General features: G+C 36.6%; 1 protein-coding gene across 1 annotated transcript; it reads right to left on the bottom strand.

Annotated features, from left to right (window-relative positions):
• Window positions 1–7425: 7425 nt before the first annotated feature.
• Window positions 7426–10195, bottom strand: LOC145784521 (uncharacterized). Its single transcript, XM_082596356.1, has one exon. The coding sequence runs from the start codon at window positions 10094–10096 to the stop codon at window positions 9572–9574; it is 525 nt and encodes a 174-aa protein (XP_082452482.1). The 5' UTR covers window positions 10097–10195; the 3' UTR covers window positions 7426–9571.
• Between the last annotated feature and the right edge of the window lie 2586 nt (window positions 10196–12781).

Genomic DNA, 12781 nt, shown 5'->3' with positions numbered 1-12781 from the left:
TCTAAAAGCATTGCATGGCATGGAGTGTCTTGCCATGCCGCACACTTTTGATGGAAATTAAGCCGATGTTCTTGCAAACATCGGATAGACAATAAAATCTGTTGTTGAATTTCTATATATTTTTTGTAACCGAGGCATGACACATTAGGTGGAAACCAAAATTAAGGAAATGTGAAATTTTGAAACTGTTTACGACATTGCATCCCAAACAGCCACTTTATCTAGTGGCCTACTGGTACGGTACATATCTTTATCAGATCAGGTAGCCTACGGATCTGACCAGATCTGGTAAAGATATGTACCGGTCCTACTTGATAAAATGGGTCTCTAGAATGTTAACAAACAAAATTCTTAAGTTTTCTATAATCGTAAGTTTTAAAAAATCGTTTCTCCATTGAGGGTTTTACATTAGCCTAGTACAGCTTACTGTACTAAATAAGTGCAACTTAGGCTAGCCTATTAGCTATTTTGGAAGAATCTGGAGTCGTAAAGAAGAAAAATTTATAAAGTGGCTGATCATAGAAATCGATTAAACGGATGACAAAAGATATAACGGTTTATCATCAGGGCACGTGCAATTTCTTTCTTATTATTTTGTTATATAGGCCTAACCCTAATTTTATCTTCCTGTTTAAACTTTCATTAAAGTAACCTAGTTGTCTAATACAGGGCTTTCCAAACTTTTTTGCTCGCGACCCCTTTTAATCTCCTAAAACTTTTCGCGACCCTTCACAGTTAAAATGATAAACAGTGCGAAATCTATAGCCTACATTTGTGATATTGATGGAAAGGTTTTCAAACGAAAACTTAAAACAAGCTAACGGTACTCAACTCAATGACTGCTACTTTACAGTTTACACGCAGCCTACTGGAAACAAAATAAAGAAGCAAACACATTTATTCAGATGGATATGAGTGTGATGGATGCGACCGTTTTTTGCTACAAAGCATGTCCAGTCATGACTCAATTGGCTAATGCTGGTCCCAAGGCGGTTTCAATGTTGCTTAGTTTTGATGGTGTCTGTTCGTCAACATTAAAAACGCTGATTCGCACAAATTGTCGTCGTAGGCTCCAGCTCGTATCCGAGCATTGGTCGTATTTCCAGTCGGATGTGGCTTTGGAGGCCTACTCTACAGTGGAAAAGACTTGGCCAAAAGCCACATTGTATGGACAGTTGGAGAGTTGGGAAAGTGGTTGTATTAGCGTTTTTTCTAATGCTTAATTTTTTCTGAACCTTTTGTATTCTATTTTTTTTTCTCGAAAATGTCCGTGCCTTCTCTCGTTCTTTTCTTCCAAATTGACTTATCACTGGCAAGTTGTTCCCACGATTCTAGATCAATGTTTGCCGGGTTGAAGGAAATTTTAACTGATCTTTGTCATTGGTGAGACGATCATTGGGGTAACTGATCTATGTCATTGTTGAGACGATCCCCTCAACGAGTAGGCTACCCAGCATTTGCCTCAGTTTCACGTCAAAACAAGCGACAGGAGTGCGGTTACTGCTGAATCAGGTCGTGGTAAATATTCCGCTCTAACGTTAAGCCAAAAAGTGTGAAGGTTTTTTGCATAAAATTTATAAATTTCCACAAAATGTAAACTTTAAGTCAGAAGATGGATCAGTAATTTATTTCTGAGAGAAGTGCTCGGTAGGATAGCTACTTTGTTTTTGCGTTGTAAATAGGTTTTGAATTCAATATAATTTGGTATTGTCCAATTCTGGAAAAAAGTACTTCTGAAATTGAAACAGATTTGACAAACGTTTAATAACCAAAGGCTTATAACGTTTGATTTTACATCATTGTTAACCAAAAAATGTTCAGTAAATGAGAATATTTGAAATGAATCATTTTCAACTTCTTGTTTCCAGACGTTTAATGTATTGATAAACGCTTTAATTTTAGATTTCAATGTAAAACAAATGTAAAAACATAAATGTTTTCTCTATGGAGAGACAAATTAAGTTCGTTCAGTTTTTTAAGAAAATCTGATAAATAGCTTAATTTCAAGAACCAGATGTCATTGCAAAAATGGTGGGTAAAGTCTGCATTTTTTTTCTTAGACAAATCACGACTTCAGTTTTCAACACTAATAACCTTTTTAGCTTCAACTTTTCAAAGCCATCTTACTTCACATTGCAATAAAAGGGCTTTGAATTACAATTCCGTTTTATCACACCAATTTGCGAAAATACGCGTATTCGGTGCGTTACTCTCAACGTGTTTGGTTACAGTTAATAATTTGCACAGAAGTGTTAATATGCAGTACTTTGAGTAAAATTGGCACACTTTCTGCGACCCCTTGCGAGGTCGCGACCCCCAGTTTGGGAAGCCCTGGTCTAATACATAGTGTTGTTTATTAAAAGATTTTATTTTAGCCTTGATAAAACACGCAAAAGTCAAACCTAATAAATAACATTATCAGACAACCAGGCTACTTTAATGAAAGTTTAAACAAGTTGAGAAGCAACGAGACTATAAACGAAAAGCTAGTTTAAAATTCTATATTTCTGTTGGAGAGGTGTTTTTTTCGTGGGTTGAGGAAGTTATTTTTCAATATAAAATAGTTGTAGCCCAACTTGGCCAGATTAAGATAATTTGGATAGACCTAGGGTACTTAAAAACAGTCACATATTTTAAAATGTAAAAATGTGTTTTTGATTGTTTTACAGATTGCAAAAACTTAACCTAGACTACGTATCACTTATCTAAAACTTTTATTGCATAGCTACCGATTACAACCAAAAACTAGCTAAAAGATGGGAGCCTTCTTTCATAAAGAATCGCCAGAAAAGCAAAAACTCACAAACAAAAATAAAGATTTAGAAGAAAACTGTGATGATGAAAAAAAGTGTTGCTTCATTTTATGTCTTTGTCCTTGGATGCCGTCAAAGCTGAAGCGCTATTCGAATTTGAAAGAATCACCGGTGGATATCTCAAAAACCAGCTCAGAATGGAAACATGGAGCAGAAGGTTGCTTGTGGTATCTGCACAACCAACCTATCTCGCTTGAATCTAAACATGTGCTTGACAATTATACTTCTGATGATGGATTTTCCACATCACCGTCGTTGCAACACAGTAGTTCGTCTTCTGACATTGAAGAGGATAGAATTTCAGAAGCAGAAGACCACCAAAACCAAGATAAAAAAATGGATGGAACAGTTCTTTCTGTTGCTCTTGACTCCAACTCTATCTTTAACATACGTAACAGGTGGATTTACCATCCCAGAGCAGTCCAATTCGTTGATCGCTTAACGCAACAAAAACTTTGGATAAAAAATCCAAAGAAAACGAGCAGCAGACTTATCCTTGCATGTCAGTCAAGAAAGAGGTTGGAGTGGTACATGTGGGAGAACCAGTTTTATTTTGTTATTGCGAGACCATCAAACACCCCAGACTGCTTTATGTATGTTTCAGCACAAACGGATGGCAAGGTTTTGGCAAAGCAAGGGGCAAAACCGTCGCACGAAAATGTTGCAATGGATGATGCGAGGCTCTTTCGATATTTTAGATCCCAATATACCAAAAAATATGTCATCCAACATGTTGCCACTCAACTCTTCCTAGGTAGATGTTTTCCTAGTATCAGATGTGGGAAAAAGCTTTGGTTGGTTTCGCACGAGAACGCTATTTCATGGAGAATCAACTAAGAAAGCCAAAACTGCCGCATAGATTATCTTTCTTATACTGTAAAGGATAAAAAATTGAGGCTAATAGCTCACTATTTAATTGAGCTTTTGTCTAACGTTGATAGGCTACCTGTATTGCTTTTGTCAACTGAAAAAAATCTTTTTTGCTAAACACAAGCCGCCTTTTATTTTTAAAGTGAGTTTTTGAAATTAATTAGCGTTGTTATGCAGAAAAGTCTTAAAAAAATTTGATCTAAACATGTTAACCAAATGAACCTGTTTCAGCATGGTTTCAGTAGACGAAGGAAACCTTTCTTGTTCTATGGATGCAGCTACAAATTACACAAATTTTTGTCATAAATCAATATAAATGATGTATCGCAAAGTCAAGTATTCGTGCAAATTCAAAAATTGTATAAAGCAGTGCAATATAAGCTTATGCTTAACATTGATCGATTTATTATTGGAATCTTTATCCAAGGACTGAGGCTTATTTTAAAGCTCAATTCTGGCAGTTTTGCATACTTATAGAGGCTGTAAACCATTGATGCAAGCCCGGTCACCAAAATTGACAGAATGAATTTTCCGATTGTGTTGAAATGTAGTCTGCAAATTTATTCCACCTACTAGACTAGTAGCCGCCGAATGGAGAGCTGTCCTTGAAATGCGTTGTTCAAGCGCACACCCCGGGAGTCGAATCATTGCCAATCTTTTGTTAGAATTGTAGCTTGATCGATCAACTAAACGTGGTTTGGATTAAATAGCGTTGTTTATATTAAAATATTATAAACTACAATATAAACAAGGCATCGTTGATTGAACACATGTGGATTGTGTATTTATATCTTGTATAAACAATTAAACATGCGTGTATTTATTTTAAAGTTTAATAAAACAACGTTATGTCTACCATAGGAAGTAATTGTATTGCTAGATTGCATGCCCGCCTTATGTCAATAAGAAAATAGGTTAAAGTTATTGTTTTTAATTATAATTGCGCTGATTCAAAGCAAAAATGTTGGTGATCTTTCAAGAAACCTCTGTTTTAGATTCTATTTTATTTGCTTTGGCATATCAGTCAACAATTAGGTTAAAAAGCAGTTGTGAGCGAGTATTTGCAGTGTCATTGAAAACGTGTGTTGTTGTGACAACGTTATTATAAGTAGCCTACATGAGCGGGACGATGGACGTACGATTCGACTGCAAACCAATGAATTTTATTCACGATTAACATTTTGCAACCTACTACGCAAAATGCGCGTGACAATGCTGATGTAGCGTAACAGAGAGGCCACGTGTTCTAAATCAGGGCTACTCAACTGGCGGACCGCGGTCCGAATCCGAACCTTCTGGATGTTGAAGCTGGACCTCTGGCTTCTGGAAGAATAACGTCATTGCCACATTTTAAGGCCTCTTTAAACAGATTTCTATTATGGAAAAGCAATTTTTTGTGATTATCCAAAGAGCTGGGGGCTTCGCCCCCAGACCCCCCAACGCTTTGCCGTCTTCTCTGATGTGCAATCTACACAGCTACACTACAAAGAAACACAATACATTTTTTCCTTTTTTATTTTTTTGTTTGTGTCAGACAAAAATCCAAGTCGTGTTACATACGGTAGCCTACTCGTTACTACCTGAAAAGTCTTTCGGTGCTCGTAGGCTACTGGTTGTTTAATTTTCGTGGTTGCATGTGTGAAATATTCACCGGACCGCAAAAATATTCAACTTGTCAAAATGGACCTTTGCTAACATTAGTTGAGTAGCCCTGTTGTAAATGTTTTATTTAACTATATCAATTATATATTCAAATATTTCTTGTACCCAAGCACTTTTACATTATCCCAGACAGCAAAATCTGTCTTTTTTACGTTGATTTAACATCTCCAGACGTAAAATCAATGTAAAAATAACGAATTTTTTCGTCTGGGTGCAGGTTTCGGTGCAAGTCTTGTACAGTATCTTAATTTGTTTTTTGTTGGGGCAGAAGTCAACGGCGTCATTGCATGAATGGTTTTGTTGGAAATAAACACATGATTAGAAAAATATTAATCTTCGATTTGTCATTGCCAAAAGCAATAACAACTATTCTTTTATTGTCAAAAGACGTTGAAGAAAACAATCTCAGCAACTGATTTGAAGGAGGGTGTGTAAAAATCATAACCGTGGCTTGTTCGTTGGCCTAAGCCCTAATCCTAATGTATTGAAACTCATAGATGGCTTCGTTGCAACCAGAATTAAACTCGCAACAAAAGTGATAATAGGCTATCAAGGAAATTTGAATAGATCAAGTTACTGTGAATTTTGTTTGAACAAGGGAGGATCTTGAGTCCCACCAAAGGTGAGACAGGTTTTTAAGAGGGTAGCAACGATATTTTCTCAAACTACTGTAAGCTATGTATGGTTTAAAGAGATTTTATTTAAAAAATGAAATGAATTCCGTTTTTTTACATTTTTAGGGAGATTTTTCAAGTAGGCTACCTAGTGTAGCTTCAATAAACAAAAACGTAGTTTATACTTTATACAGTATAGTCGTAACCTGTATAAAAACATAAATAATGGATGAAGTAAAATTCCCATGACAATTCCTCTTTTGCACGACATCTAGTCAAATGTGCTTTGCCTGATGTACTATCTTTGGCTGTTTATCATCAGCCTAGCCTACTACACAAGAGTTGTAAATAGGAATGAATGGCCGCGAAAGGCGTCAATCAGTTCACCATAAAAGCGCTTTTTCGGAGTTTACGACAGATTTTGTTTCATATTGTTTGTGGATTTTTTTAAATAGCCTAAATGAGCTCTGAAACCCATCAAATTTCTGTAAACACGATTTCGGGGAATACAACACAGAAAAATCCAAAAAAACAACTAAACTGCCTGCGTCTCTGCAAAATTTTTTCGCTCGTTTTGTTTGTTCAATGTTATATCATCAACTTAACGCGTTGCATTGGGAACGCATGGTTTCAGTATGGAAAAATCTTCAATACAACTTCTTGAAAACCTTTCGTATCTTCAATTTTCAACCAAAACTCAAATTTCTCGAATTTACTAAAATTTTTAGAGAAATCCATTTTTAATTTGATGAATTTGGTCAATTAGCCCCACATAAGCTGTGCATCTTGATAAAGAAAAATAACATAGGTCCTAAAAATGCACAAAAGCGATCAAAACAAGGTTAGATTTGTCAAAAATTTTCTGGTAATAATCCCCACACTGCTTGCTAGACTATTTTCTTTTTCCGGCGTATTATTTTTTGAAATATTTGGTGCCAAGTTACATTTTTTTCTAGATCCGCTACTGCACACACTATATCTTGGTTTGGTTTTGAATCTTTATACTCGGACTGTCAAAGCCTTGATTGGTTGTTCCTGGTGGTTTCGCATACTTGTAGAGGCTCTTGACGCAGGGCCGGTTACCGAGATTGGCAGAGTGAAGTTTTCTGATTGTTGAAGTCTTGTTGGGGAATTATTCCATCCACTAGGTGCCGCTGAATGGAGAGCAGTCCTGAAAATGCGTTGCTCAAGCGCACACCCCGAGAGTCGAACCAGCGACGCTTGATCTTGAGCCTGGCGCGTAACCACTGAGCTAACGGGGCGGACGATGCAAAATTTAAAGAATACTTGTGGAGGTTTCTTTAAGTTCTCGGACCTCTAAAACCATCCAGGGCCCAAATGTAAAAGCACTCCCTGGACTCTCCCTATCAACACCCATGAAGCAGGCCACAGCCAAACTAAGCTTTTCCTTCTGTCAGGGATAACGGGTACAGGCACAAATGGCACAATCACAAATGGTTGAAAGAAGATAATTTTTATTTAATCTCTTCTTAAAGCGTCACTATTATATTTTGTCAAGACGTTATTTATATGAAACGTATCGTTAGCTAGCCGTAAGTTGAGTGGCGAATGCATCGCTTTTCTTGGAGTTTGATCACCATACTTAAAGCCGAACAAAAAATATTCCAACATCATTTACAAATCAAAAACTCTTCGCTTCATGTAACGTATGTTTTCAAATGATAACAAAATGAAAAATATGCACACATGGATTCAACAGAAGCTGTTTGTCACCAAGCAAAACATGACTCATAAAAAGGCCATTTTTCAATCGATAAAGTACAAAGTTGAGAAAAGAACGATTTACAACCTTAGAAAAAACATGCAAATTTCTTTAAATGTAAGATGCTCAATATGTTGGACCACCAGGTGAACTTTGCGATCGGATTTTGACAAAATAAAGAAACAAAAAATTTAAATCAAAAGTTGGCTCCAGTATCAAATCTTTTGGAAAAAGTTGGTATTTGGGATAAGTTTTTAAGAGACAAATTTTCAGAAAAATGAACAATCTTGAAATATGTCGCATGTTTTTGTAGAAGAAAAATTCAAAATCTAGAGCATCATGGCCACGAGAGCATTTAAGGAAGTGGTTCTCAACCATTTTCAGCATGGAGGCCAAATTAAAAATCTTAATTTTGTAAAGAGCCACAACAAAACAAATGCAATTTAATGTGAAACTTGATGTTAGCTTTGACTTTTGATAAGTTTCCCAAAACGAGGGGTGATGTTGGAAGATGCAGAAGAACTACTCAAAAGCTGGTTAAACTGATAGTTTGCCAATCGATTGTGATATTTGGATTTAATTCCAATCATGTTGCTGAAAAGTGCTTCACACATGTTAGTTATGTTGAACAGAAGCATTTTTTCAGTACGTTGGCTATCAAGTAAGGGATACTTTACCTCTGGGATTCGACTTCAAAGGTAAAATAGATGATTACATTTGCATGCTTGTGTCAGCTTCACATTTGACTGCACATCTAGCAGTTTCAGTTGTAAATCGTTGGGCCGGTGGCTGCGTCTATTGATTTGCCATAGATGTTACAAATATTTTCATCAAGGGCAGGAAAAATTGATACCGTTAGTGCGACTTTTAAATTCATCAATCATGTTTTTCGAATGATCCATTGACTTGTTGCTCTGGTTTAATCACAGCACAGCTTAACCACCGAATGGCAGTGAACATAAGCACGTCTCCATGGTCAGTATCAATATCTACCAGAAATTACTTAAAAACTCGCGATGATCAAGCGCATTTGCACGAATCCAATTTGCTATTGATGTTATGATTTCTATCACATTAGAAATCTTCCGTGACTTAACAACGATAATTTCTTGGTGTAAAATGTAGTGGTGCGACATCACAGGGTTAGATTATCTTCTTTACACCATCTGAACAAGTCCATGAAAACCTTGATTCTTCCCCAATATGGAAGAACACTCATTTGTTACAACTACACAACAACGGGTACAAAAGTACTTCCAGAAGACGAACGACATTCACGAAACGTAATATAGCCTATCCCTTGTGTTGTGCCGCAAACGGAACGCAAAGGAGAAATTGCTCGCAAATGTTGAAGTCTGACATAACTCCACGGATAAACACAGCTACTTTCTCTGTGTGGCTAAACGTTATTATAGTATAAAACATTGCTTTGCTAGCACGTAAGTTTTATGACAACGATGTATTCTCGCCATATATGGTTCTAGCACAAATCATATTTTTGCTGCATCGATGAGGGCCGCAAAAAGAATAATTGAGGCCCACATGCGGCCTGATGGGCCGCGGTTGAGAGTTACTGGTTTGAGGCAATACCGTAAAATATCACTTTCACTGAATAGTTTTGAAGGCAGCACAAACACAGTAACAATTCTTTTGCTTTTTCTGTGCTAATTTATTGAGAGATATAAAGATTTGTCTCTTGGGACTTAAGCTGCATTTGTCATAGACCTATTGTGTTAGGGTTGGAACATTACTTCGCAGTGTACCTCCTGTGACGAACTTAAGTAGTAAAAAACTTGAAGTCAGTCTATCTTTCCCAAGATTTGATGGAAACTTTACTCAAAAATAGCTCATGCCGTACGATGCCTATTGCTTCAAATTACAAAGTTGAATTAATCCTCATCGTTTGGAGAATTTTGTTCGTTAATGAGCCACCCATCAGCCCTTTCTTGGCTTCTTGTTAATTTTAAAGTTCCATTGTCATCAGCACAACGAAGATATTTGTTTGATTTGACATGATGCAAGACTGTATTTCTGGAGTTTTGTTGAAATTTTTTCAACTGAAATAGACGTTTATCATCCTCTCTTATGTTACTTAAGGACGAGCCTTTACCAAGAGTAATTTTTTTTCGTTTTCCAGGTTTTAAGTAGAACAGTTTTTGGTCGCATTTGATTCCAAATAAATATAAGTTTCTTGACCTCCAAACATGCCAACTTAATATTCTTTGACCTTCAGTATTTCCAGCTAAAATCCGAGCACCTTTTCTTCTTCTTTTTGGCCAAAGCTTTTTGCTACTGCTCGAATGAATAATTTCAGCGTACAAATGCTCCCACTCGTTCACGTTTGAATGATGTTCATAGACATTGCTACGATTATGTGTGGAAGAACTACTTCCTCCCATAACAGCTGGAAACATGCGGTTTGAGATGCAGTCGCTTTTCAATGCTCAGTAGCAAAACTTGAAATCAAGACTTCTTATCAGTTAACTTTCAATGCAGTTCAAAATATTCATGACTAACGACGCACCTGAAAACGGTTACATACGTTACTTGGAAATAAATTTAATTTGTTTGGTAAATAGCCAAGATCGTTTGTTTGTATAAAGCTATATTTCCTAATAAAACTCAATATAAGCCTCATTTGTAGACTGCGTCTAATGGTTGACTGAGTGGTCCAACGGTAAGTCTGCAAGGTCTATACAAATCCACTATGGTAAAGCTTCTAATGAGGCGACTTTGTTTGAGTCAATCATTACCTCAATCAGTCAAACCGGATTAATAGTAAGGCAACAAATCCTGAGAAGTAAGTTATCTCGGATTACCTGACCCTTGTTCCTCAAAAGTTCTCTTAATGCAGATGAACAATTTCAATTTGAAGCAGATGAACAATCAAATGATTTAGCAAGTTCTGGGACAGGTAATGACTCACAGAATACAAATACCTCCAGCAGACATGCAAGTTGCAACTGCAACATGAAGTTCAACATATGGAGAAGAAATGGACACCCCAAGACATGACTCGGCTATCAGCTAACAAAACGCGTATTTCTTACGGCATGTTGTTAACGTTGTTTGACGTAAAAAGTGATTTATTTTAAACAAAAGTAATTTTATTACTTCACCAAATAAAGATCAGATTGTGAGAAGTCAATCAATGCAAGAAAATAAGGAACTAAATTTGTCATAAAAGGAAGAGTTAGATTGAATCTTGCACATGGATATGTGATCTCACTACGCAAGCAAAATTTGTATTTTCAACGTTTAGAGCAGGCCCGTAATTACCGGGGGGGGGGGGCAAAGCCCCCCCCCCCCAAGCTCAAAGTAAGAGATACATAAGAGATCATTTTGGCTGGAATTACCCATGTTTTGGCTGGAATTATCCCAATCATTCGAAATTACTGCTATCTAGCACCTTGTGACTTTATAACGTATGCCGTGCCTTTGCCCAAAAAACCGCAAATTTGACTCATTGCAACTACAAATGTTATGTGCATAGCCTTTTACTTCGCAACAGCTTTTGAGCCCCCCAAGCTAAAATGTATAATTACGGGCCTGGTTTAGAGGCGTAACCATGATACATGAATAGAGTTTTTTCAGTAAAATCTGTGATAAACCCAACAATGCTGCTTAGAAAACCAGTAAAAGTTTCATCGTGTAACACAAAACAACATCATCTGAAATACTTGAATATCAAAAATGACTAACATTTTGCGCAACACTACAATAGAAAGATAACACATAAACGAGCGAGAATGAAATGAAATTTTATATTTTATGCAGAGACAAGTCCATGTTGAAAGCTTCCTCCTCTTTCATGGCTTGTATGAAAAACAAAGAACTCTCACAACAACAACAGTGCAAATAAATCACAATTTGTCGCCTGTCAACTAGACTTGGTTTGACAAAATGCAGTTCTAGTTTCGATTTTACGGCAGTTCCTTTTTTGTCGCAACAAAGTTTTGCTTTATAAACGTAATTTCAGAAAAGTGCTGTTTTAACTTTAATTAGGATTTAAATCAGTAAAATGGGAAAGTTTCTAGGGAACCAGTCAAGTCTATAGATCACGCGTGGTGAAAACAAAACTTAATACATTGCAAATTCTGCTTCTTTGTGTTAAACTTACAGTGATTCCAACTGCCACAAACCGATCAATATGTAAACTGCTGCTTGAAAAACAAGCAAACCCTTCAGAATTTTGTTAAGCTTCATAGCTACTGGAAGCTTGTCAGCTTCATAAATCAGCCTATTCTTATTTTCTTTTGTGCTTTTTCCATAATGCACACTGGTCAAGATTATCCACAACGCGCATGTTTCTCGGAAGTCGTTGGTAGCAAGAATTGGCATTGTAGGCACGTGTTTTGCCCATTGGGCTGGGCTCATCAGTATCGTACCACTAATTCATGCCACATACTCTCGAGTCTCGACCACTGCTTTTGCCTGCCAAATGAATTCTTATCGTTCTAAGATTATTTTTTAACCAACAAATCTAAACACTCAAAAGAGCGAGAACCTTCAAATGTTGCCTGCATGCTGCAATTTTCCTTCTTCCAACTGCAATGCATCGAGGTGTCTAATGGAGTGAAACGTTAAACTTCACGATTTTATCATAAATTATGCAAGAAAATTGGATTTGTATCACCAGACTAATGCGACTAAAATCGAAGCTTCCGCGTGCTCTTCTTCTCGCCATGCCAAACCACTGTTAGACGTGCGCCTAATACAATAATGAACTATTATTTGAGGCTGGGCTACGATGCCGTTATACAAAAGAAAAGCAAGCAGAATCTTATAGTTGAAAGTAAACTTCACTAACTAAAGCCTTTCTTACTTTATAAAGCTGATATAACAATAACTCTTTTTATATTAAAGTTTGTATTTCGGTTGAATACCACGGAACACCCAAACGTAAAGCTGTGAAATTGTTAACAGAATATTTCAAGACCCTTTTTTCTTTATCAAATGTGCATTTGGTTTCGTAAGATAAAGACAGTGGCACAATTTCTATATAAATAATTAATTAAAAGTTTGAAAAATTGCATTTATGTTACCAAAGGCACACCGTCGTTCTTATTTGCCATGACTATTAAGCTTTTGAATGCTTC

This window comes from Aplidium turbinatum, chromosome 15, assembly GCF_918807975.1.
Source record: "Aplidium turbinatum chromosome 15, kaAplTurb1.1, whole genome shotgun sequence".
NCBI classification, from domain to species: Eukaryota; Metazoa; Chordata; class Ascidiacea; order Aplousobranchia; family Polyclinidae; genus Aplidium; species Aplidium turbinatum.
This window is presented reverse-complemented; position numbering and strand designations above follow the sequence as displayed.

What these genes read in the sequence shown, in the direction of transcription:
- LOC145784521 (XM_082596356.1), bottom strand. Translation starts at nt 10,096, where the DNA reads ATGTTTCCAGCTGTTATGGGAGGAAGTAGTTCTTCCACACATAATCGT.